This window comes from Dendrobates tinctorius, unplaced genomic scaffold (genome assembly GCF_039654945.1).
Source record: "Dendrobates tinctorius isolate UK_male_01 unplaced genomic scaffold, ASM3965494v1 ptg000186l, whole genome shotgun sequence".
Lineage (NCBI taxonomy): Eukaryota > Metazoa > Chordata > Amphibia > Anura > Dendrobatidae > Dendrobates > Dendrobates tinctorius.
The window spans coordinates 912,425-939,373 of record NW_027361853.1 but is presented as its reverse complement, the minus strand read 5'-3'; the positions used below and the strand labels follow the sequence as shown (position 1 = coordinate 939,373).

General features: G+C 44.8%; 1 protein-coding gene across 2 annotated transcripts in view; it reads left to right on the top strand.

The window, feature by feature from the left end:
• Nucleotides 1-26,949, top strand: part of LOC141055532 (formin-1-like) — a 412,359-nt gene that overhangs the window by 266,198 nt on the left and 119,212 nt on the right. For both annotated transcript variants that reach the window (XM_073552151.1, XM_073552150.1), the window contains 2 exons: nt 19,726-20,456; nt 20,533-20,677. In XM_073552151.1, coding sequence (XP_073408252.1) covers nt 19,726-20,456; nt 20,533-20,677 — 876 coding nt within the window. The remainder of the gene's footprint in view (nt 1-19,725; nt 20,457-20,532; nt 20,678-26,949) is intronic.

The following is a 26,949-nucleotide window of genomic DNA, read 5'->3' as shown; positions in this document are numbered from 1 at the left end:
ATCACAATGGAATCATCCAACCTATTGGGCAACTGTGCAGCTGCAATGGTACGAACATTAATGTGTATAGGGGAGACCAAAGATATGGCTGTTGGCTGAATGAGCATTTGGCTGACAGGTATCACATGTTGATTGCCATCTGAATAGAAGCTAGCAGAAACCATTGGCACGACCCCATCATGTAATTATCAGTAGTGGTTCAGGTACCTAAAATCCTGATTGATTTTGTGACATATCGCAAAGAATACAGTATCTGAAAGTTTATACACATGACCTGAAAGTGTCGCTTTATTCTTCTACTGATCTTGAGTTGCAACATATGATTATTAAATTTTTTTTTTTCCTTGTTGGAAATGATCAAAGTACATTGCATAGATCATCCCTTCCCTTCCTGGAGGGCCTGCGGTGCCCTACATTGCTGCAAAGGTGAATCCCCCCATGTGCATCTCACATATGGTCCCATGTACTTGGACTCCAGTCCTTCATTTTATGGATGCAGGCTAAGCTTTGATTGCATTTCATCTAAACTCTGCTCTTGTGACCCCTGATTGTTGTGTTTCTCATTTTCTAGCAACATGTTTTCTTCTGGAGCTGATTTAACTTTTTTCCCTTCACTATTTATATGCATACTGTATGTTTACATAACACATTGCAAGACAGCAAGATGTATAGGATGTGGCAGGGAAGTCGAAAAGGATTGCCAGGTTTCTACCCTTTTCAGCATGGACACAGATTTATGCTTTATCTCAGGGGTATAGCTTTATTATTCAAAACTGTAAAAACATGTTTTGTAGCTACAACTTTTCAAATCTTTTCAACCAGATTCCATTTGAAATTGCCGATTTCTCTAGTCACCTTCCACGACAACCACCTTGGAGGTTGTCTCCCCGCCCTAATAGGGGACAGGAACACAAAGAGGTTAAATAACCGTCCCCTTCCTGCTACCTCAGTGTTTTTCCTGTCCCCTATCGGGGCATGAAGAGGTCACAAGGGGCTGCCGTGGCCAGCGAGCGGAGCCCCTACGTACTCACGAGCTGGGCAGCCGAGGTAGGGGGTTCGCCTCTCCTCCTCCATGTGCTGCCACCAGTCTCCACCGTTGGTGTGACTCGGGACGTTGACCGCCCCTCCCGGGTAAAGCGGGGCGGTATGGTGCCTGCCGGGGTCCTGCACAGCTCCCCGGCTTCCTCCTTCCTCCCAGCGCTGCATTGGAGCCGCGCGCGTCAGAGGGGGCAGGCAATCGACCGGAAGTAGCGGTGACGCGCACTTCCGGTTTGTGGCCCCGGCGTCCTGTGAGGGGGAAACGCGCGCCGGCACCCGGGAAAGGAGTCCAATGGCAGCGGGAGGTCGAGCAATGTTCCTCCCCAGGGACGGGAGGGAGGAGGAGCACCCAGCAAATGAACGCAGCAACACCCACAAAAGGGTGCCACAGCTCCAGGTAAGCGCAGTGTGTCTGTGGTGTGTGCAGACATGGATGGTGAGAAGCCCTAGACTGTAGCATCTGCGGAGCCCAGCATTCCCCCTCCTACAGTGAGTAGCAGGGCCGGTCCCTTGCCTGTCCAAAAGTTGGTGGCACAGGTCTGAGTAAGCCTTCTCTTTCTTCTTGCAGGAAGACAAGGCCTCTGCCCCTAGAAACCCCCGCAAGTGTGGTATATGTGGTGCCAGTTTTCCTTCTGACTACAAAAAGTTATGCCAACCTTGTACGCAAAATATCCTGCGTACCGAGCAACCCTCCCTGTTTGACAGCATAAAAACTCTCATTAGACAGGAGGTTCAGACCTCCAAGGCAGCCTAGACCCCGGTGGCCCAGGGCCCTACCCAAAAAAAGAGGAAAAGGGCACCTATGGAAGCCGACTCAGACTCGGGAGAAGTCCGTTCCTCCGGATCAGAGGATATTTGGGAAAATGAGGGCTCCACAGCCACCTCCAGTCATGATGCAAAAAAATACTATTTCTCCTCTGAGGATGTGGAGGAGTTAGTTTCCATGGTAATACCACAGGAGTGGAGGAGGAGGAGGTCAAGCTCTCAGTCCAGGATGAGATGTTTGGAGGGTTGAAACCCAGAGGTAGGAAGGGTTTCCTGGTTAATGAGGTGATACAGGACCTAATAGCTCAGGAGTGGTCCTCCCCCGAGAAGGCACTCACTGTGCCCTCTGAGCTAAAAAATCGGTTTCCCCTAGAGGGTGATAGTTCTATTTTGGAGATCCCTAAGATAGACGTCCAAGTGTCTAAAGTCACTAAGAAGACGTCCTTGCCCTTTAAGGATGCTTCCCAATTGAAGGATCCGATGGATCGCAAAATAGAAAGCCACCTTAAAAAGTCCTGGGAAGCGTCTACGAACCTGCTCAAAGCAAATATTGCATCCACCTGCGTAGCCAGATCTTCGTTTTTCTGGCTACGTACGTTGGAAGACCATCTATCGGGGGTACCCCAAGAGAGGAAATCTTAGACTCCCTGTCAGTCCTCCAAAAGGCAACAGGTTATTTAGCTGATGCTTCAGGAGAAACAGTACGGGTGGCAGCAAGGTCCCTAGACCTTTCAAACTCGGCCAGGAGAGCCTTGTGGCTGAAGTCATGGGGTGGCGACATCACCTCCAAGACGAAACTCTGTGCCATCCCCTTCCAGGGGCACCACGTATTCGGGCCTGTCCTGGATGATATCCTTGAGAAGGCTTCCGACAAGAATAAGTCACTGCCGGAACAGAAATCCATCAAAAGGTGGTTTTTTCGTCCCTCAAGAGAACAGACCTCTCAGAAGGCATTCAGAGGGAAGGGAAAGACAGGTCAATGGAGCTACCCGAAAGGGGGTAAAGGAAGAAACATCCTTGTGCCCCAACAGCAGCAGCCCCCGGAGAAGTGACTCCCGGGCCGGGGGTCGACTCACACAGTTTCTCTCCCAATGGCAGGCCACGACCTTGAACCAGTGGGTCCTGCACACTATACAATTTGGGCTGAAACTGGAGTTCGAGCACCCCCCCACATGCCCTAAGAATTACCCCGGTACAGTCCCCAAGTCTGCAAAAAGTCCTGTTGCTTCAAATAGAAGAGCTGCTACGGGAATGAGTGGTCTCGAATGTACCTCCACAAGAGGTGGGCAGAGGACATTACTCTTGCTTGTTCTTTATAAAGAAACCCTCAGGAAATCACAGGCTCATCATAAACCTGAAGCCCCTGAACCACTTCATCAAGTACCGAAGGTTCAAGATGGAGTCTGAGAAATCAGCGATCCCTCTTATTGGACAAGGCTGGCAGATGGCAACAATAGATCTAAGGGACGCGTATTATCACGTTCCCTTTCATCGAGGCCCCCGGAAGTTTCTGAGGTTCGCGGTCTCCCACGACCAAGGAATCGGCCACCTCCAGTTCAATGCCCTGCCGTTTGGGGTATCCCCGGCACCAAGGGTGTTCACGAAGATCATGAAAGAAGCAATCATCTCCATTCGGCTTCAGGGGATATGCATTGTGCCATATCTAGACGATCTGCTGATCGTCGCTCCATCGGTAACCCAGCTGAACCAGGACGTATCAAGAACCCTACAGATACTCGAAACCCTAGGGTGGATGCCGAATCTCCAGAAGTCGGAACTCTATCTTTCCCCGAGGAAAAAATTCCTGGGGATCCTCTTGGATTTAGAGAAGAGGACGTCCTTTCTCCCCAAAGATCATCAAGCAGACCTTCGGCAGAGAATAATCTGGTTCAGAGACCAAAGGACACCGACGCTGAGGGACGCCATGTCTATCCTGGGTTCCCTGACAGCGTGCATTCAGGCGGTATCCTGGGCACAAGCTCACACGCGAGTCCTCCAGTCATACGTCCTGATAAACGCGAGGAAGTATCCAAACAACCTGTCAAAAAGGGTTCCACTTCCAGAATATGTAAAATCGGCCCTCTGGTGGTGGCTGAGTTACCGAAACCTGAGGCGGGGAGTAAGCTGGGATCAGCTTCCTCAAAAAATATTATGTACCGATGCCAGTCTGAGAGGCTGGGGAGCCATGGTCGAGGATTCAAACTTCCAGGGGCAGTGGCCCCAGAACATAAGATTCGGATCTTCGAATCTAAGGGAGTTGATGGCAGTAGAAGAGTCACTGAAGGCCGCATCAGCCCTTGTCAAGAACCATCATGTTCGAATATAATCCGACAACGTGACCACGGTGGCATATGTCAGACACCAGGGGGGCACGAGGTACGCCAGTCTAAAGAAGGTAGCAACAAGGATCTTCCTCTGGGCAGAGAAGCACCTGTTATCCATTTCCACAGTACACCTGAAAGGGACGGAAAACAACCAGGCAGACTTCCTGAGCAGGAAGGACATCCATCCAGGAGAATGGTGTCTGAACCAAGAGGTCTTCCAGGCTCTAGCCTCGAGATGGGGAGACCCAGAAGTCGACCTATTCGTGAGTGCGCAAAATACAAAAGCGGCGACCTATTTCTCCCTCAGTCCCATGTACGGAGCCCGGGGGACGGATGCATTTGCCCATCCATGGGTCTTCAGACTGGCCTACGCCTTTCCCCCAATCCTGATGCTGGCAAGAACGTTACAAAAGATCAGAGCAGATGGAGTCACGACAATCCTGGTGGCTCCTATGTGGCCAGGACGAAGCTGGTACAGCACTCTGTTGGACATGGCCCAGGAAGGTCCCTTGCTTCTACCCCAAAGGACCGACTTCCTCTTTCAGGGTCCATTGTTACACCCAAACCCAACCAAGTTATGTCTAGCAGCTTGGTTATTGAGGACAACATTCTGAAGGCCAAAGGGTTGTCGGATGAGGTAATCCAGACCCTTCAAAAAAGTAGAAAGCCGGTAACATATGCAATTTACGGCAAAATCTGGAAAAAAATTTCTTCTGGTGCCTTCCGGGGGCCTCTGACCCCGTCCATCCAAATATTGCCCAGGTACTAGATGTCCTGCAGAAAGGGTTAGATCTAGAGCTCACTCCAAGCACATTAAGAGTACAGGTATCTGCCCTTAGTTCTTTTTTTGACCAAGACCTATCCAAACACCGCTGGGTCAAGCGGTTCATGACCGCGGCAGGCAGAATTCGCCCTTCGCTCCCTAGTCGGGTCCACCCGGGATCTAAATTTAGTTCTCAATAGCCTGACACAGGCCCCGTTTGAGCCCCTGTCAGAAATTCCATTAAAAATTCTCACACTCAAATCAGTTTCTTGTGGCAATCACATCGGCTAGACGGGTGGGGGAGCTACAGGCCCTATCAGTACAGGAACCATACCTCCTACTCAACTCGGACAGTATAGTACTGCATCTAGACCCCTCCTTTATGCCCAAAGTGGTGTCAGACTTTCATAGAAGTCAGGATATCGTGTTGCCCTCATTTTGCCCAAATCCTTCTAATACGAAGGAAGAAAAATTTCATACCTTGGATGTCCGCAGAGTGGTTCTCCACTACCTCGGAGCAACCAAGGATTGGAGAATCGATCAGAACCTGTTCTTTCAGTATTCAGGAAGAAATAAGGGGAAGAAAGCGGCAGAGAACACGATAGCAGGTTGGATCAAGCAGTCCATCTCCCTGGCATATTCAAGACATCTCTCTCCTCCCGAGTCGTTGAAAGCGCACTCCACTCGATCAATCACTGGGCAGCAAGAGGAAACACGTCTTTGGAGCAGATATGCAGAGCTGCCACCTGGTCCTCTGTGCACACCTTTACCAGACACTATAGACTGAATTTCAATAGGGATCTGACGTTCGGCAGACGCATCCTGCAAGCCGTAGTCCCTCCCTAAAAAAATTTAACGTTGGCATAACTCCAAGGTGGCTGTCGTGGAAGGTGACTAGAGAAAATAGAATTAGACTTATCGGTATTCGGTTTCTAGGAACCTTCCACACCAGCACTAATTTCCCTCCCTATATAATGTTTACCTGATGATTCCTACTCTACTGGCGGTAACTATTCATGCTAGTATATTCAGAAAAAACACTGAGGTAGCAGGAAGGGGAGAGTTACTTAACCTCTTTGCGTTCCTGTCCCCTATTAGGGCAGGGAGACAACCTCCAAGGTGGCTGTCGTGGAAGGTTCCTAGAAACCGAATTACCGGTAAGTCTAATTCTATTTTTTTGGCTATTTTGGTAATTTGTATTTTCTCAGAGTCTCCTGAAAATAATAACGGTCATGGATCAGGGTTAAAGGCAAATGTAATTTGAGAACAGCATGATGTGTCACTTACTGGGCTGGCTGCTTGGTGTAGTTTTGACTACCATACACAGGATGCCTGGTCCTGCAGTGATAATCTCCTGCTGATAAAACACTGATTGTATTGAAACTATAACACAGCCTAATAAGTTACACATCCCTGGAATCAGGCTCTCTTGCTCTACTTTATACTGATTTCAGACTAAATGGCAAAAACCTGCTGACTGATTCCCTTTAAGTGACATTAAAATTGGAGTATATATCCTAATGTTAGCGGGAGCAATAAAAAAAAAAAGCATTTCTCGGTAAGTGAGTTGAGTACAGGTTACTTTTTGTTATGTGTGGCCTAGCGAATCCTAGCTGACTAATACTGGCACTGCTACCGTATTTCCAGATTGCATCCCAGGGAGCAAAAATAGTTCCATTATTGGAGCTGAAAGTAGATGCACAAACAGCTGTCAGAAATGCAAAATAAGACTGTGCTTCTTAGGAGGTTGGAAAAGAGTCCAGCTTCCTCCAAGGTGTTCCTTGAAGCACATCAACATAACTGACTTTGTAGTCTTAATTCATTCTGCATTTATTTTAATTTAATTTTAAGCTGTTGAGGGAAAATTAGAAAAATTGAGACATATTTTAAATTTTAGTATGGACTTCCACTATAGTTGGTAAGGACTGGACATTATTATAATTTTCTGGCGGGAAACCTCAGTAGAAAGTGCTGTATTCAAAACAACATTCAGGAAGTATCTTAACGGGAGCCTGTTACCTTGGACAACATGGTTTACCTGCAGATATAGGTTTATTCCGCAAGTAAAAAGTATTCCAATAAAGCCTGGCAGCCTTACTGAACGTGTGGCTACCGGGAAAATAATTAGTTTATTTCCTCCGGAGTGCTTTCAAGCAAGGTGCAAGGAGCGGCTACAGTAATGGCACACTATACTGTGAGTGGTGGTTGTAATCACACCCTGGCACTGACAGCTCACTATACACAGGTGTGGTGCAAAGCGAGCTATCAATTAAAAATAAAGATTATTATTATTATTAATAATAAACTGCTAGGACGTACGTACAGCCGCCTCTCACAGTATAGTGTGCCATTACTGTAGCCGCTCCTTACACCTTGCTTGAAAGCTCTCCGGAGGAAATAAACTAATTTTTTTCCCAGAAGCCACACGTTCAGTAAGGCCGCCAGGCTTCATTGAAATACTTTTTACTTACGGAATAAACCTATATCTCCAGGGAAAAGACATTTTACAAGGTGACCTTTTAACACTTCGTATTTAAGAAATATGGACAAAAAAAGTAATTTATTTTTGTATAATTTCAGTGTTGATCCATTTTTTTTCTTAGAACATAGTAGGTGATAGTAGATAGGCATTATTTATTACTGTTCCTGCCATTTAAAAACAAAATCCATATCGCATACTAGAGTACTACACTGAAACAAGGGCCTGAGAAATGAAGAAGTTTGGGGCCAAATGATAGATCCAGTTATCCATAGAGAAAACAACAAGTGAGAGTGCATAGCTATCTCGGCGTTCTAGTTGGCACCCCAGAGATTTATAAGGTTCTTGGTTAAGGGACATCACTTCCAGTGCAACATATCCAGCGCCTGTAATTGTGCATAATGTTTAAACTTGGTTTCCTGCTCATCTTTGGAAACTCGTTGTGACTTTGAGGATATGTGCAAATGTTGTGGATTGCTGTGTGGAATTTTCCGCGCAGAATCTGCATCTTTTGGCAGAATTCGCAGGTCAAAATCTGCGCATTTTTTATGCAGATTTCCTGCGGATTTGGCCTGCGTCTTTACACCTGCAGATTCCTATAATGGAATGGGTGTAAAATCGATGCGGAATCCGCACAAAGAATTGACACGCTAACGCATAGTAGCAGTTCGTTACCATGCGCTATCATGCGTTAGCCCATACAGGTCTTCGGACAGCGAACGCGTCCGTTCGATGTGCGCTAGACCCGACGCACCCTCGAACGCTGTAGACCACATTCTCAGGTGCATCGTGAAGTAACACATCATCGCTAATGCATGCTGATTTTGGCATGCGTTAAGATGCGCTACTGTTATTGTGTGCAATGGGTGCGTTAACGCATCCGTTACATAGCGTTAGTGCCACTATGTAATGGATGCCGTCAGCGTATTGCCCACAGCACAATGTGAACCCAGCCTAATACAGCAATAAAACATTGTTTTTCAACTTCCATGTTTCAATTTTAAAGAAGAAACAATAAACAGCATGTGCCACAATAAAAGCACCCCTAATTAATACTTGATTTCACACCTTTTGGCATTGATAATGGATCGCAGTGGGGTACTCGGGCCGGTATCTGAGGGAAGTGTCACAGTAGTGGTGACCCGGTCCGTGGCCCTGGGCGTCCATGTAAGGGGTTAAGCGTGGCTGGTTAAAGTTTATAAGTGGATGATACGTGACGCCACCTGTGGTGCTCGGCAATGAAGGGGTTAAGCCGACGCTGCAGGCAGATCCTCTGGGACAGATGGTATAAGGCAGCAAGATGTAATAGCTCCCCACAGGTAGAGCTGTAGTCCCAGGGCAGTGAGAATAGGTGTTGAGGAAGAGGGTGAAGTGTTAGGCACAGAGATGTAGCAGTGCTGAAGGGGTTGCAGGAAGAAGGCAATGACACAACAGGGTGCAGTTTCCTTTACCTTTACTTTGCTTTGCAAGTGCAGTCCAGGATCCAGATTACAGATGGAGCAGGAGTTGGCCAGCCTGGAAGAAACTCAGGAATCTCTCTCTGCAGATAGGTTGCGTAGTCTCCTTTCTAGCACTTATCTGAGGTACATGCAGTACTGAGTTACACTGAAGTTCCTCTTGCTTGCTCTCTTTAAGAACCCCCTCGTATGGCAGACAGCTGTAGCCTTCTTCTTCTGGCTCACCAGTCACTGTTGTGCCTCCGAGTCTTATGTGGGAACAGAGCATTTGCAGCTTCCTATTCCTCCGGTTTCTGCTGTAGGAACATCAGTATCCAGACAACCTCAGAGACCGGACTCCGGACCATGCGCTATGCTAGAAGTGAGCCTGAACTCTGCTCAATCCTCCATCTCTTCTTCTCCCGTCCACACACTTCGCCCTCCTCACACGAACTGCCTAAACTTCCCCTTCCTTGCCCCCAGAGAGCAGCTCCTCCCCCAACTTTGGTTCAGAGCTCCCTCTGCTGGCCTGGAGTGGGAACTGTGCTGTGTGCTGAATTTACCTGATAGAGAGACCCTTTATTTCTTCCAAGCATGACATCACACCCTAGGGAGGAAAGCAATGCCACTGTGGCGACCATACTCCTGGGGGCACCACAATAACAGCCTGCAAACATTTCTTTTAGCCATCAATAAGCTGCTTGCACTTCTCAGCTGATATTTTCTCCCACTCTTCCTTTGCAGTTTGTTCAAGCTCTTGAACGTTTACAGGGTTCTTTTTCCCAACGGTAGCTTTCAGCTCACACCGAAGATTTTCAATGGGAAGTCAGAAATCATTGCTGACCATTTTAAAACAGTCCATTTTTTTTTTTTCAGCCATTTCTGCGCACTTTTGGATGTGTTCTTTGGGTCATTGTCTTGCTGGAGGACCCATGATCTTTGACTCAAACCAAGTTTTCTTACACTGGCTAGGACGTTTAGCTCTCAAATCTCTTGATAGTTCTCTGATTTCATGATTTCTGTGATACGGTCAAGGCGTCCAGTACCCGACGCAGCAAAGCAACCCCACAGCATTATGGCTCCTCCTCCATTCTTAATTGTTGATAGCAGAGCCGGACTGGCCATCTGGCAATTCTGGCAAATGTCAGAAGGGCCTGTCTGGTCATGGGCCACCTTGTCTGCTACGTTGATGGCAGAATCTGTGTTCTCAAGACACCCATACTGTTAACAGATGTGACAGATCACAAAATCGCTGACTCCATCACTTACCCCAGCAGGCCATGGACATCATTAGAAATATTAGTCTTGTGGTAAAACTTCCTTTCCTCCATCCAGGGAAATGTTAGTAATATATGCCCATCTGGTGCTTGGAGACGGGGACAACATGGGCCTGCTTGATTGCAAATGCCAGGGCTGAATTTCAGCCCCAGTCCGTACCTGGTTGATGGGGTATTCTTTTTCTTATAAACTTCTTTACGACGTCTGTAAGCAAACTTTTGCTTGGCATTGCCAAAAAGCTCTATTTTTGTTTCATCTGTCCACATAAACTTTTCCCAGAAAGATTATGGTTTGTCACGGAACTCTTTGGCAAAGATCAGTCATTCCTTTTTATATCTTTTCTTCAGCAATGGTTTCTTCCTTGGCCTTTGCCCATAAAGCTATGCTTCTTTTAGTGTGGAAATCTTGTTTGCTGATAATAGCAGTTCTGATGTCCTCAGACAGCTCCTTTATCTTCACCATTGTGACAAAGGAATGGAGCCTACCATGTGGATTTTTAAAACACTGAAGTCATCATTCATTGGCTAATTCAAGTCACATGGGCACAGACAATCACAGGTGATTCTCTTTGTGATCCGCAAGTGAGTCAAAATGTGTTTCCATACTAAGGGTGCCATCACACTAAACGATGCACAAGCGATCCTGACAACGATACGACCTTGTCAGGATCGCTGGTGCCTCGGAACATGATCGCTGGTGACCTGTCACAGGCAGACTCGTCAGCGATCAGGACCAGCGAGGACGCTGGTATCCAAGGTAAATATCAGTTAACTAAGCGCGCGCATCACTTAGTTACCTGCTGTGTACCTTGGATACCAGCTCCCAGCGCGAGCACACAGGTATCCAAGGTACACAGCGGGTAACTAAGCGATGCTCGCTTAGTTACCCGATATTTACCTTGGATACCAGCTCCCAGCGTCTGCTTACATCGCTGCGAGCTCGCTGATCGTTGGTCTCCTGCTGCCACACGCAGCGATGTGTGCAGGCCAGCAGGAGACTAACTATCAAAAAATGGCCCAGGACATTCGAGAACGATCAGCGATACCCTTCGGGGGGGAACGGTCGCTGATGCGTGTCACACACAGTGAGATCGCTGGCGAGATCGTTGTTGCTTCGCAAAATCGACAATCTCGCTAGCGATCTCGCTGTGTGTGACGGGGTCTTGATTTAATGTAAAGGGTGCCAATACCAGTGTCACAGCAAACTTTAGGCTCTATTTTTCCCTCTCATTGTTTTTCGTTTAAAATTCTTTTAACTTTTTTTTTTTTTTAACACTAGTGCTCTATACAATAAACTGTATAAAAATACACCACAGATGGGTCAAAGAAATTTACACCACTAAGCAGTGAAGAAAAAATGATTATATCTTTGCCTCAAAAAAAAAATGTTTTGGCCACCGATTTTACATTTTCACACTGAGAAATGGGTAAAAATGGCACCAAAATTTGACCCACAATTTCTGCTGAATGTGGTAATACCCCAGATTTAGTTGTACAGTACTGCTTAGCTACACAGCGAGACTCTGTAGGGAAAAAGCACTATTTGCCTCTTGGAGAACAAATTATCATAGAATAGTTTGCGGACTGCATATACAAAGCGCCTAAGTGGCAAAAGAGCAGAATAACCCTTCAAGTGATCCCATTTTGGAAATTACACCTCTCTGGGAATTTATCTGCAGGTGTAGTGATGAGTTTGACTCCACGGGTGTTTTCCAGAAACAGGCAGCAGTGGATGTTGCCAAGTGAAAGCTGCAAACTGCAGTTGTAGTGACCAGTATGTTATGCCCAGCTCATGCTTCTGGAGATGTGCATAAATTAAGTGGGCTCTCATCGTTACAGGAATGCCAAACGTGTGCTGTAAATGTGGTTTAGACACACTGGGGCTGAAAAGAGAGGGAGCATTTGGATTTGGGAGTGCTGAATTTCTTTGAGGGGCGGGGGGCAAGGAGCCATTTAGATTTTCCATTGTCTTCGTACTACCAGTAATGTGGAAGTCCTCTATATTTCCATTGACAGATGGATGGACCCTAGTGCTGACTTGCTTTTTAGATGGATTTGAAGCTTCTTGCGATGCCACCCTCCTGCTTGCTTTGTGTTGCGCTCCTGCGCTGGTGTACTTATCTGCCCTGTTGAGGGAAGAGCAAATTCCTGCACTTCGCAGGCGCTGGGCCTCTCTGACCTTTCCCGGTGCCTGCGTACTGCAGTACTTTGCTGTGCCCTCAACAGGACAGATAAGTACGCCTGTGCAGTAGCAGGACACGAAGCAAGCAGGAGAGGGCAACATCGCAAGAAGATGGGAGGCGCCGGACAAAGACCAGTGACACCCATCGGACCATACTGCCCCGCAGGTGAGTTTAATAAAACTTATTTTTCTTCTCTTGCAAGTCGGATCAGGTGCTTATCTACAGCTTTATACACTGCTCAAAAAAATAAATGGAGCACTTAAACAACAGAATATAACTCCAAGTAAATCAAACTTCTGTGAAATCAAACTGTCCACTTAGGAAGCAACACTGATTGACAATCAATTTCACATGCTGTTGTGCAAATGGAATAGACAAGATGGAAATTATTGGCAATTATCAAGACACACTCAATAAAGGAGTGGTTCTGCAGATGGAGACCACAGACCACATCTCGGTACCAATGTTCTCTGGCTGATGTTTTGGTCACTTTTGAATGTTGGTTGTGCGTTCACTCTCGTGGTAGTACAAAAACTTGGCACTCAAAAGAAAAATTGATTTGACCGTTCCTTTATTGGTAGGCGTCTCTCATACCAGCAGCACATGCGTCCAGCCACAGACCAAGCACTATTCCTCTGCACCCTCAGTGCTTCTCCTGAACAGTGCATTCACTCTCCCTATGACACACTTGCCTCCCTGGGCAGGACAGACCATTTGGATAATCACAGCACCCAGTTGTGGACATTCATGCCTGTCACAAACAATACAGGATAGCTTCCTGAATATATTACAGAACAAATTTCTGGACACCCACACCAATTATTGGATCTACCGGTCCCTGTATAACCTAAGGTGTCAAACCCGTGGGTCTGGTGATTTCCTACATGAATGGTGTCCTTTCATCCTCAGTAGCTGCTGCTTCCCAGACGTCTGTTTCTCCACATTATTAATGAATATACCCAGTACTGAATAGTGCCTACTTATGACAGCGGTTCTTTAATAATAATATATGGCATTTTCCATTACAGTTCCTCTCAGCTAAAGACAACTGTGAAAAAATTCTGTTTCTGATGAAGGTCAATTGAATGACCGAAAACGTTTAAAGAAGTAAAAGAAGTATATTTAACTGGATGCCTTTTGCAATAAAGGAACTTTCAAATCAATTTTTCTTTTGAGTGCCAAGTTTTTGTACTACATTGTTAGTTGGCTGGATACCTGACTCACTGAGTGCCATGTTTTTTCTATTTTTCACTCTCGTGGTAGCATGAAACAGACTCTACAACCCACACAAGTGGCTCATGTAGTGCAGCTCATCCAGGATGGCACATCAATGCAAGCTGTGGCAAGAAGGTTTGCTGTGTGTGTCAGCGTAGTGGCCCGATGTCCACAGATGGGGGTTGTGCTCACAGCCCAACACCGTGCAGGACACTTGGCCCTCAGACCATCCTCATAGTCGGTTTCTAACCGTTTGTTCAGACACATGCACATTTGTGGCCTGCTGGAGGTCATTTTGCACGGCTCTAGCAGTGCTCCTCCTGTTCCTCCTTGCACAAAGGTGGAGGTAGCGGTCCTGCTGCTGGGTTGTTGCCCTCCTACAGCCCCCTCTATATCTAATGGTGTACTGGCCTGTCTCCTGGTAGCGCTTCCAGCCTCTGGACACTACGCTGACCCGACCCCGGCCTCCAAATCGGAGGCCGATCGACCCCGTCCTCCAAATCGGACTCTGAGGGGCCCCGCCCACAAAATTGTACCTTGAGGGGCCCCGGCCACCAAATCAGACCTTGAGGGATCCCGTCCACAAATTCAAGCCCTGAGGAGCCCAGGCCACCAAATCAGACCCTGAGGGGCCCCACAGGCCAAAGTGGCCCCTGAGAGGCACCCACAGTTAAAACGGATCCTGAGTTGAAAGTCTTGCAGGGGCAGCAGGCAAGTCTCAAAGGGGTAGCCCAGGCACCATTTCAAAGCACTATCTGTACTTCCTTCAGGAAATACACATCTAGTTATTATTCTACTTCTCCGTGTTTTCTGCAATTAATGCGGCCCAAACCGCTCGGCACAGAAACCCCGTTCAGGCGGCGTTTCGAAGCCCTCGGTGGGGACAGGTGTGCTATGTATTTTTGGAGTTGATCTGATTTGTAGTTTTTAAAAAAATCGCATTTTAAGCAAAAATTTTCCCATAGGAATTAATTGCGACCTTTCCATGACCCCCAACTGATATGGATTGAAGCCACAGCGTAGGTGCAGTGACCTTACAAAGATGGCAGCTATGCAAATGCAGCTTCCACACATGACCCGTATTAGCTAATAGAAGCCGGCAGATTGTTGATTCAAGGTCTTAAAGGCGCAGCGCGCCAATGGCTTCTGAAAAGCCCCACCCAGTAGGGAAACTATTGAGGAGAAAACGACCAGTTCTCATTTCAATGCCAGAACACCCCCCCCCTGGATGTTTTTCTTACAAGCAAGAGCTGATATCTAGCAAACCCTGCAAACTGGCCACAGAAGGTAAATTACTTATTGTCAGCATTCTGCAGCCCAGATATGCACTGAGATTATGTGAAAAGCCCGGACAACCCCTTTAATCTGTTCTCCCTGCGGCGATTGTCCGTGCACTGTTCCTGTGCCCGTGTAAGAAGATGGACCCGGGGGTACCTCGCTGGGGCCAGTTCCGGAACTGTCGGGGCTGTCACCATTGTTGCCCGGGAGAATGCTTTCCAACCTAGACCGACCTTTGCACTATTCAACAGGGGGGCGTATCTTTAATAAAAGGGGCTGTACGTGGGAAGGGAAGAGGAGACTTGGCGGGAAGACAGTGTGCGCAGCAGGTGAAGTTTGGTGCTCTGTCCTCCGAGCAATGTGAAAGCGCAGGCCCACGCTATAGACCCCCAACTGTCCAGTACAGTGACTGTGAGCAGAGACCTGCTGTGTGCCCTCTGGTTCCTGCATCCAAAAGTGCCAGACGCTCAGGGATGGTTTTTGCTACACGCGTGATGCCTGAGACAGATCAGGTGACTTGCACAGAACTGTGTCCTACCTCACCCACAGTTTTCTGCCAAGCTGAATTACGCTCGGACAGCATCACAGACTACTCTCCACTCCGCATGACGAATTCAGACCCAGGACCCCGCACAAGACAGCGAGGACTCATTGCCACCGTTAGGAACTGGATCCTCAACTTCTTCAGGACGACCCCGGGATCATCACGTGCCGGGTGCGAAGGCACCACTGTTGAAACTTGGGACTCTGCAGTTAAGAAGCCGTCAGACTGATAAGTTTAACCTCTCATGAACAGGTGCTTTATCTATTGCCATTGTTACCTTATCCCACCCTTATACTGGGCCTTTTCCTCTTGCCATACCCTTATTTACCCATCACCTTCCTGTGCTCAAACGTCCATTTGAGGGAACACAATGCAAAATAGGATGTACTAGTGTGTCCAGTGTTGGCAAGGGGTTAAGCCAGGGTTAGGCCATGAATTTTTCCAAGGGGCCATGAGAGACGATGTCTGTTGTGGAGGGCCAAACCAATAGGTTGAAATTAGTTCTGCTCAATATTAATCTTAATTCTGCTCACATATCAAGCAAAATTTAAGCATGCTGACATCCATCCCCGTATGAGCCCCCACTCAGCCCCTCTATGTACAGTATAAGCCCACACACAGTCCCTTTTATACTGTGTAAGCCCCCACATAGCCTCTATATACAGTATCAGATGAGACAGTCTCCTATAGACAGAATCACATATTATAGTATTCCCCCTATAGCCTCTTATATACCATGTGAGCCCCCACATAGCCCCCTATATACAGTGAGACCCCACATTGCATCTCTATATACAATATAGGCCCTCACATAGCCTCCTATATACATAGAAACATTCCATACACATGTGAAAAACAAATACAACACTTACTATCTCGCTCTCGTATCCCTTGCCCTCTGCTCTGGTCTCTGGTGCACTGTCTCTTGTAGTGGATAGGATGTAGTAACGTCATTGCATCTGCTGTCTCAGTCACACTTACTGATTAGTGGAAGAAGGCTTCGTCCTCCACCAGTGTATTTACCGCTTGTCTGCATCCTGAGGATCTAGAGAAGCCCGGCGGCGGATGGGCGACTATTTTCATCCCTTTAGATGTCTTTGGATGTGGCCCGCGGGCTGCACTTTGCCCTGCTCTGCTTTAAGCTAATTTTCTATGGTTCTATATATTAGCTTCTTATTTGGGAATACTATTAAATATTTGAATAAAATGTATACGTTTTAATGCTAAGTGGGGTAGTTTTAGTTCTCGTCCTTCCTCTGATGTTTCCGATAATAAGTACATACAGGCACAACACCGCGGCTAGCGCCCTGATACATAGCATTCCTACTCCTTTGCGTACACTGCCCATAGTAAAGTCATATAGCTGTGTTGTCCCAATACAGTAATAGGGCATACTTTTGTCCAGCAGTGCATATTTGCCATTTAGTTCCCTACAGCATGCATTCAGTGCCCCATTTGGGTCAGCAAAACAGTCCGGTGAATTACCTCTAGGCACATACATGTCTATTATCACACTATCGTCAGGAAAGGTATGTTGGTCTTCAATTTTTTTACGCTGTTCTGGTTGAATCAAAGCGAAGCTCTGGCTGCTATGGGCAATAAAGGCTGGTCTGATGAGTGCGGGGTGATGGGCATAAACTTTACAAGGCACAAGGGAAAGGGAGTACAAGGGTGTAGGAAATAGTTTGTGTTGTCACTTTGTACTCGAGTGACCATTTTCTATGTTTGTTACTTTTTTTAACAACTATATTTTATGGCTTTCAAATGTTTAATTGAATTACTTTTTCTAAGCTCTGGATTTTCTGGTATCCAGTGTATTACATATGCATGTGTCTCTCTCTCAAAAGCAAACCTGTTTTGAAAAATTGTTTGCAATTTTTTCTGAACAAAAATGGTTACTTGTCTTAATTCCGACCAGATGCAACTTGTTTAGTCTCTTGCCAACTGCCAGATAGACATTATTAATTGAGGGCAATTTGATGATGAGAGAGCCCCGCAGAATTACCATTTAATGACCCATGCCACATTACAAGGAATTTTTTTTTTCCTCTTGCTTGCTCGCTCACTAATAGAATTGCTCTATGACTACAAAACATTGTTGGGAAAATATGATGCATTATTAAGTCCTAGAAAAAAAAAGTGGAGCGAGGCATTTTATCAGCCATCGTTTTCATCTGTTCTCCAGATCCCTAATACGTTGACTTCATTAGAAAGGAGAGATTAACATTAGCAGAAAAGTTTACAATATGGAAAATAAAATCTGTCTTTATGCCGCTTGTTTTTTGTGCATTGTTGCCAATGTATACAACTTTGCACATGGCTTAAGTCAAAAGCTGGGATGCTCCGAACACACAGTTTATCATTCAAGCCATTAGTTTATTCTTTGTTCTTTTTCTTACAAGACTTATTGGCAAAGCCATTGTTCACAACATGTTTTTTTTTTTGGTGTGGATTTTTGTAGTGATGAATGTTCAGTGGAACATTTCGCTTATAATCCAAGGTACCATATATGGTGCAGAGAATATGAAGTTACCTATGTAACTGATGACATGGCGAAGACTAGTTCTGCCCTTTTACGTTAAAGCCGAATAATTTCACTTTTTTCCCCCGGATGCTTCAAGGGAATCTGTCTGTAGTTTTTTGCTACCCCATCTGAGAGCAGCATGATGTGGGGGCAGAGACCCCAATTCCAGTGATGCATCAGTGTTTACTTGAGGCAGTAATTGTGGTAGAATCACAATTTTCACTTCTGCAGATCGAGCAGAGCTTCGAATGCTGAGCTCTGTAAAACCTCGCCCACACCACTAATTTATAGTTTTCTATATACATTGACAGCTGCCAATCAGTAGTGGGGGCAGAGATACACAAAGCAGTTGACCAGGAGGCAGGAGTCGCCTAGTCTCAGGCAGTGATAATCTCCTACTGCTAAATCATTGATTTTTATTGAAATAGCAGCACACAGCTTAGTGACATATCCCTGGAATCCACATCTTATCCCATACATCATCTTGATTTCTGATAACATAGCAAAAACCTGCTGACCGTTTCACTTTAATGCCCTATCATTGGTGAAAAGGTGGATTTTGGATGTATAATGATCAACTGTGGAAGTAATATAATTCTACATTTGTTTCCTTTTCAATCATTTTAATGCACAAAAACACTTTTTGCTGTAGTTGAAATGGTTGTTCCATGGAATTATATTAAATTGGTAGATCAAATTTCTATAATCCTTTTTGTACTGATGTTAAATTATGGGATAGTCTTAATTTCTTCCAACTATGTAGCAATTAATTACTCAGCAATATTAACAAGCCTGTAAGCAAAATTTTTCAGCAACCGTGTTAAGCGCCGCTAAACAGCCTATGGAGTCCCCTATGAATCTGTATTATAGACCCATGCGAGGGCCGGCTTTAGGAGCAGGCAGACAAGTAAGGCTGCGTTGTACTATATGGAGGACTATGGGGTGTGTATTATACTGTATGGAGCACTATGGGGCGCATTTTACTATGTGAAGGACTATAGGGCACATTATACTATATGGAGGACTATGGAGTTCATTATACTATATGGAGTACTATGGGGTGCATTATACTAAACAAGCAAAATGCAGCCTATTCATTGAGTGATTGGATTGTTTATGCCAGAACAGAAACCATTTTTCTTGGGAGCACTTTGCCTGGTGAAAACTGCAGAAGTGCTGCTGATAACATGATACTGTATGGGGAAAGATTGATCTACTAGTGATGGTTCTATACCTGTCATTCTTCCACAGCTAGTGTAAAGAGGCCAGGAAACCAGTTTGGAACAACTTCAATATTGTCCATCATGGCCTGAACTCAGGGCATGTAAATGCAACCAAAATGTTTGAGTAATGGTGCAATATTTTAGCATTTGGGGGCCCCACCTTACATTTTTGTCCAGTGCCTCACTTTGTCTAAAACCGACCCTGCCAATGGGAGAGGATCTCTGTAAAGTGCCATATGATGAAGCATGTCCTATTTCTTCTTGAGTATTCCCTGTCTAGTATCTGTAAATATGGCCATGTGCGTTTTCTTTTTCTACCACCTGTTCACTTTCCAGAAGCTGGCTAGGACTATCCATGGCTACAACATACTCCATAGTGCAGTACTACAACAAAACTCCAGTCATCTCTATGACTCCTCATTTTGCAGGATTGGGGAAAGCATACTTATGTTGAACATGTTTTTTTCATACTACTGGTATCTTTTACATAATGACCAGTAAGTATGTATTTTATTCTTAAACTTCTTATGTTAAGCAATGTGAAGACTAATATACTATTTTTTTCTAATTTGGTTTTAACCTACAATACTGTTTTTATGCATTTCATGTAATATTCGTGAAATTCTCATTGCGTATTTACATACTACAATGTTGATCATTTGCTTTTATTTTGTAGTCACAATTTGAAGTTGAAATTTTTAATGTACGAGGAGAGCAGGCTGTCCAATCCTCAAGGCTGGAGGAAACTATACAGCGCCTACGAGAGGAATTGGAAAATAGACTGAATAAAGGAAAGGGTGAAGTTAAGGATGCCTGCATTTCAACCGAAGACGAGAACCCACCAAAGACATTCCGCAGTGTTTATATACAGACTGACAGAGACACTTTTCTGAAACCTAGTGATGAGGAGAACAAAACTCCAAAGACCAACCACATAATTCCTAAGAAACTAAACATCCCATCACTGAATCAGAACCTAATAAGCCCTACAGAAACTCAGGAGCTAGCTAACATTCTGCCTCCACCCCCTCCTCCACTCCCCTTTTCGGTTGAAGGTCAGTTCCAACCTCCACTACCACCACCTCCTCCTCCTTTTCCCAGTGCAAATATCATTCCTCCACCACCACCACTTCCAGGCTTTGGTCCTCCTCCACCGCCACCATTTCCAGGCTCTTGTCCTCCTCCACCACCACCATTTCCTGGCTTTGGTCCTCCTCCACCACTTCCAGGTTCTGGTCCTCCTCAACCACCGCCACCTCCAGGCTCTGGTCCTCCACCACCACCTGCTTTTGGCTCTTTTCTGGGGGGATTTTTAGCAAGAGAAGTACCACCTCGCAAACCCCTAATAGAGCCTGGATGCCCAATGAAGCCGCTCTATTGGACAAGAATTCAGCTTAAGACCAACAGGTAATAAATTGGGAAGACTAATGTGAAATCTACATTATAGTAGAAATGTGACGTGATGTGTCTTACATAAATTTAGTTCCAATCCCTCTTTGTGGGATTCGCTGAAGGAGCCAGAAATTGCTGATACCAAAGAATTTGAAGACCTGTTCTGCAAACCAAGTGTTCAGCAAAAGAAAAAGCCACTATCGGAGACTTATGAGAAGAAGACAAAAGCAAAAAAGGTGAGTTCTGCTTTGAGTACACTTTTTGTCAAACACATGTAAGTATATGTGTGTATGTATATGTGTGTGTGTATATATATATATATATATATATATATATATATATATATACACTGTATGTGTATATATACAGGGTGGGCCATTTATATGGATACACCTAAATAAAATGGGAATGGTTGGTGATATCAACTTCCTGTTTGTGGCACATTAGTATATGGGAGGGTGGGAGGGGGGAAACTTTTCAAGACGGCATTGCAGCCATTTTGAAGTCGTCCATTTTTTATCCAGCTTTATTTTTTTCAAGCTTTATTTTTGGGACGAGGGCCATGGGTTAAGTTAAAACCAAGCACACCATTGTTTTTCTTGTGAAATTCTCAATAAGTTTGTGTCACATGACCCTCTTCCCATTGGAAAAAATAAAGTTGGTATCCAAAATGCTTGCCCAGCCTATTTTAGCCAAATTGGAGGATTGCACACTTCACTGCAGGTGAGGCACATATGCAAACACATTTGTAAATGTGCACTGCAAACACATTTGTAAATGTGCACTGCCTATTGAATTGCACACTTGTTATGTTCATACTCCACCCACACAAACAAATGATACACTGTTGTGAGTTCATTTTTCCCTTCACCATTGAGGTCTGATGAACTCCCTCCTCTAGTGAAGGAAGGTAGTGAGACTGATTACCAAACACCTGGGCAGCTAGATGACTGGGTGGCTGGAATTGAGGACTGGATATAAGGCTGCCGACGCCCTTCTTCCTGGCTGGTGATTTTCCTGCTGGATTCTTGGAGACCAGTCTGATTCCTGCATCTCAAAGCTAAGTTTTTCTGCTCTGCTTTGTACTCTTCAGTTTTGTTTTTGTTTTGCCTTGTTTTTTGGGAGTTCTGCCATCCCCGGCCGGGGGTGAGCTGAATTCCATTTTTGTCTCTGATCTGTTGATATTTTGCTCTGTCTTCAGAATTTACCTGAGTGCTGATAGTCTTTTGAAGCCTAGCGACTTCAGGGCCTGTTTTTCCTATCAGTCGGTTGGCTCATTTTGATAGGGTTTTTGCGGATAGCAGACAGCAGCTTTCCTATCCTGTCCTATGTAGTTAGCTTGGGCCCCATCATTTGCTCAACCTATCTTTCTATCTGTGTTAGTGTTTTCATCTTGCTTCACCGTCATTATATGTTGGGGGCTGCCTTTTGCTTTGGGGTCTTCTCTGGGGCAGTTTAGTTTTTCCCCTTTCTGTCTTTAGGCTATATAGTTCTCCGGCTGTGATCGAGGGGTCTAGGGCACCGTAGGAACCCCCCACGGCTACTGCTAGTTGTTGTGGATAGGTTCAGGGGTCTGCAATCCGATAGCTGCCAACCTCTCTGGTTTTTCTGGACTTAGCTAGTATTTTGTTTTTTCCTCCTTCGGTGACTCATCATAACAATACACCACTTGAAAGGTCAAATTACCTGCAGATGGCAGCACACTACCCCAAAGCACACTACCACAAAGCTGCTTACAGACCTCACAAACAAATCCAAACATTTGCCTTGGGGTCTTTCCAGCTTGCTCAAGTGCTTGCTCAGCTTATTTCAGGCACATTGGAGAATTGCACATTTCACTGTAGGTGAGTCACATATGCAAACACATTTGTATACATGCACTGCTTTTTCGCTGATTACTTCGCCCCACCCACACAAATGGTGAGTCACATATGCAAACATATTTGTAAACATGCACTGCTTTTTCGCTGATGACTTCGCCCCACACACAAATGATACACAATTTGAAAGGTAAACTTGCTCCCTTCAGCAAGAAAAGTGCCAAACAAACTACACATGCACGGTTTTATCACTAAATACAGTTTAAACAATCATTTTCATAAACCTGCAAAAAGACACAATGACCTGCAGGTGGAACCTCAACCGTAAGAAATTTTTTGGCCTCTACTTAGCAAACCAATTTACTGTATTACCAATCTACATATATAAATACCTGTCTGTGTTCATCATCTCATGAAATACATTTACATTTGACCAGCTTGCTTTTTCTGAAATTGCCTGTGCCCCCGACGACCAATGTGTGAAAATTTTGCACGGGCCAACTAGTAATATTAAAAAGATAAAAATGAGATAAGTCTGACTTGACCTGGAATTGATCAATATTGTGACATGAATATTATGATTATTCAGTGGGTATGGAAAGTATTCAGACCCCTTTAAATTTTTCACTTTGTTTCATTGCAGCCATTTGGTAAATTCAAAAAAGTTCATTTTCTTCTCATTAATGTACACTCTGCACCCCTTCTTGACTGAAAAAAAAACCAGAAATCTAGAAATTTTTGCAAATTTATTAAAAAAAACAAAAACTGAAATATCACATGGTCATAAGTATTAAGACCCTTTGCTCAGTATTGAGTAGAAACACCCTTTTGAGCTAGTACAAGTTTTTCACACCTGGATTTGGGGATTCTCGGCCATTCTTCCTTGCAGATCCTCTCCAGTTCCTTCAGTTTGGATGGTGAACGTTGGTGGACAGCCATTTTCAGGTCTCTCCAGAGATGCTCAATTGGGTTTAGGTCAGGGCTCAGGCTGGGCCCGTCAAGAATGGTCACAGAGTTGTTCTGAAGCCACTCCTTTGTTTTAGCTGTGTGCTTAGGGTCATTATCTTTTTGGAAGGTGAACCTTCAGCCAAGTCTGAGGTCCAGAGCACTCTGGAAGAGGTATTAATCCAGTATATCTCTGTACTTGGCCGCATTCATGTTTCCTTCAATTGCAACCAGTCATCCTGTCACTGCAGCTGAAAAACACCCCCATAGCATGATGCTGCCACCACCATGTTTCACTGTTGGGATTATATTGGGCAGGTGAGGAGCAGAACCTTGTTTTCTCCACACATACCGCTTAGAATTGTCACCAATTTTCGTATCATCAGACCAGAAAATCTTATTTCTCATAGTCTGGGAGTCTTTCATGTGTTTTTCAGCAAACTCTATGCAGGCTTTCATATGTCTTGCACTGAGGGGAGAGGCTTCTGTCGGGCCACTCTGCCATAAAGGCCCGACTGGTGGAGGACAGCAGTGATAGTTGACTGTTATGAATGAGTCACCGTAGGAGGCAAAAACAGAAATACTAGCTAAGTCCAGAAAACCAGAGAAGTTGGCAGCTATCGGATTGCAGACCCCTGAACCTATCAACAACAACTAGCAGTAGCCGTGGGGGGGTTCCTACGGTGCCCTAGACCCCTCGATCACAGCCGGATAATTAAATAGCCTAAAGACAGAAAGGGAAATCTAAACTGCCCCAGAGCAGACCCCAAATCAAAAGGCAGCCCCCAACATATAATGACGGTGAAGCAAGATGAAAAACACTCACACAGATAGAAAGATAGGCTGAGCAAATGATGGGGCCCAAGCTAACTAAATAGGACAGGATAGAAAAGCTGCTGTCTGCAATCCGCCAAAACCCTATCAAAACAAGAGCCAACAGACTGATAGGGAAAAAAGCCCTGAAGACGCTAGGCTTCAAAAAGACTATATCAGTACTAAGGTATTTTCTGAAGACAGAGCAAAAAGGAATTAAGCTCACCCCAGCAGGGAATGGCAGAAATCCAGAAAAACAAGGCAAAACAAAACCAAAACACAAATGCAAAAAGCAGAGCAGAAAACTTAGCTTTTGAGGAGCAGGAATCAGACTGGTCTCCTAGAATCCCTATGAGAAATCACCAGCAAGGCAGAAGGGCATCGGCTGCCTTATATCCAGTCAGTAATTCCAGTCACCCAGTCATCATCATCCTGCTCAGGTGCTTGGTAATCAGCCTCACTACCTTCCTTCACCAGAAGAGGGAGTTCATCAGACCTCAATGGTGATGGGAAAATCAACTCACAACAGTTGACTTTGCGGAACTTTCTCCCATCTCCCTACTTCATCGGTGGAGCTCAGCCACAGTGATATTGAAGTTATTCTTTACTTCTGTCACCAAGGCTCTTCTCCCACGATTGCTCGACTTGGCTGGACAGCCAGTGTCTAGGAAGACTTCTTGTGGTCCCAAACTTCTTCCATTTAAGGATTATGGAGGCCACTGTTCTCTTAGGATCCTTGAATACTGCAGAAATTCTTGTGTAACCTTGGCCAGATCTGTGCCTTGCCACAATTCGGTCTCTGAGTTCCTTGGTCAGTTCATTTGACCTCATGATTCTCATTTGGTCTGACATGCACTGTGAGCTTTGAGGCCTTATATAGACAGGTGTGTGCCTTTACAAATCATGTCCTATCAGCTTGACTCCAATAAAGGAGTAGAACCATCTCAAGGAGGATCACAAGGAAATGGACAACATGTGACTTAAATATGAGTGTCTGAGCAAGGGGTCTGAATACTTATGACCATGTGATATTTCAGTTTTTCTTTTTTAATAAATTTGCAAAAATTTCCACATTTCTGTTTTTTTTTTTTTTTTTCAGTCAAGATATGGGGTGCAGAGTGTACATTAATGAGAAAAAAATGAACTTTTTTGAATTTACAAAATGGCTGCAATGAAACAAAGAGTGACAAATTTAAAGGGGTCTGAATACTTTCCATACCCACTGTATATCAAAGTAAATGAAAAGTACATTTGGAGTACTTTGTCGCATAGTCAAGCAGCACCACAATAATTATGACTTAATCTAGGTAACTGGTTAAGAATTGTCCTAAATTTAATGACCATTGAAGTACTCTACCCACCCCTGCAAAAATCCAATGCCTGAAGCAAATGGCCAATTGCTGTTAAAATTGCTAGTGGTGGTAGTTTTTTTATTTACTAATTTTCCTGAACGCTTGACGTCTTTATTGTCCATTGCTACAGGTTCTCCGGCATGGGCTTAAGCAGAAGTGGTGTGAGCTGTGATTATTTTCTGCTCTTTTACAAAGTAACTAGAAATATGATTTATGCGGTTAAAAGAATGTAACTCCAACTTTCTCTTGTTTTTTATTTTTGCTTTCTGTTATAAATTAATTGCTCTGGACTCAACAGAAAAATCAGACTGTGGGTTAGTAAAATGTGATCACACACCAGGATGTTTTTGTGATATGAAGAATTATGATCCATCACCCTGCATCTGTCAGCACCATGATTAACATATCAAAACTCAAGACTGGGGTTAGCATAACGGCCTCACTGGCGTCTTCTCCCCCTTGGACCTCCCTAATTGCTTGCATGTGTTTTCTGAGCTTTAGAACAGAAGTATGAGCCTCCTGTGTTAGTAGAGAGATATGTGTCACCACAGCTTGACTAGGGATTGTCCCATGGGAGAAATTCTGTGTTGGGGTCATGCAGTCCTAGCTCAGAGGCTTTAGGTCATGGGCCCAACAGTAAAGTGTCTGCTTTCAGATCATAGAATATGGCATATGCATTGCATACAAGTTGTTGTAGGTTAACAAGTACACGTGTCGTATCACCAATACTAGGTGTTTGGCACTTCAATAAATATTATTATAGTGTATCTAAAAAAAATCCTTAAAACATCCTGAGAAATATAAAAAATGTAAGTCATGCATATCGCCAAACCAAGCTCACACTGTAGTTTTGATTTTTACAGAGGCACACTAATGATTTTTCTTTATGCATGGTTGTCTAGCTGTACATACAATGGCATTTGAAATTTTGGGCACCCCTGGTCAGAATTACTGTTACTGTAAACAGTTAAGCAAGTTGAAGATTAAATGATGTTTAAAAGGGCTAAAGTTAAAGACACATTTCCTTTGTATTTTAGGCAACAAAAAATACCGTATTTTACGGATTATAAGACTCACTTTTTTTCCACCAAATTTGGTGGAGAAATGGGGGTGCGTCTTATAATGCGTATACACCTTACAGGCTGGGGGATGAGGGGGTGCCCGGCGATCTTACTGGGGTCTCTGATGCTGTGGGGGGGCATTTCCAACATTTTGTGAAAGGCCCGTGGTTTCCTGTGCAGTGGACTCCGGGAAAATGGCCGCCGGTGTGTAGTGCATGCGCAGAAGGAGATCTCGGCATCAAGATCTTGGTAAATGAGATTTCAGTGCTGGGGTAGGGATAAGGGGGCCATGTGTATCAGGATGGGGATGAGGAGACCATGTATACCAGCATAGGGGATATTTAGTACAGATTTTATCACATTTTTTGCTTCAATTTTTTTTCCCTAATCTCCTCCTCTAAAACCTAGATGCGTCTTATGCTCCGGTGCATCTTCTAGTCCAAAAAATACGGTAAGCACACAAATCTTCAAGGGTGCTCAAACTTTTGCATTGGGCCATTTTCCATTTTGTAATTTT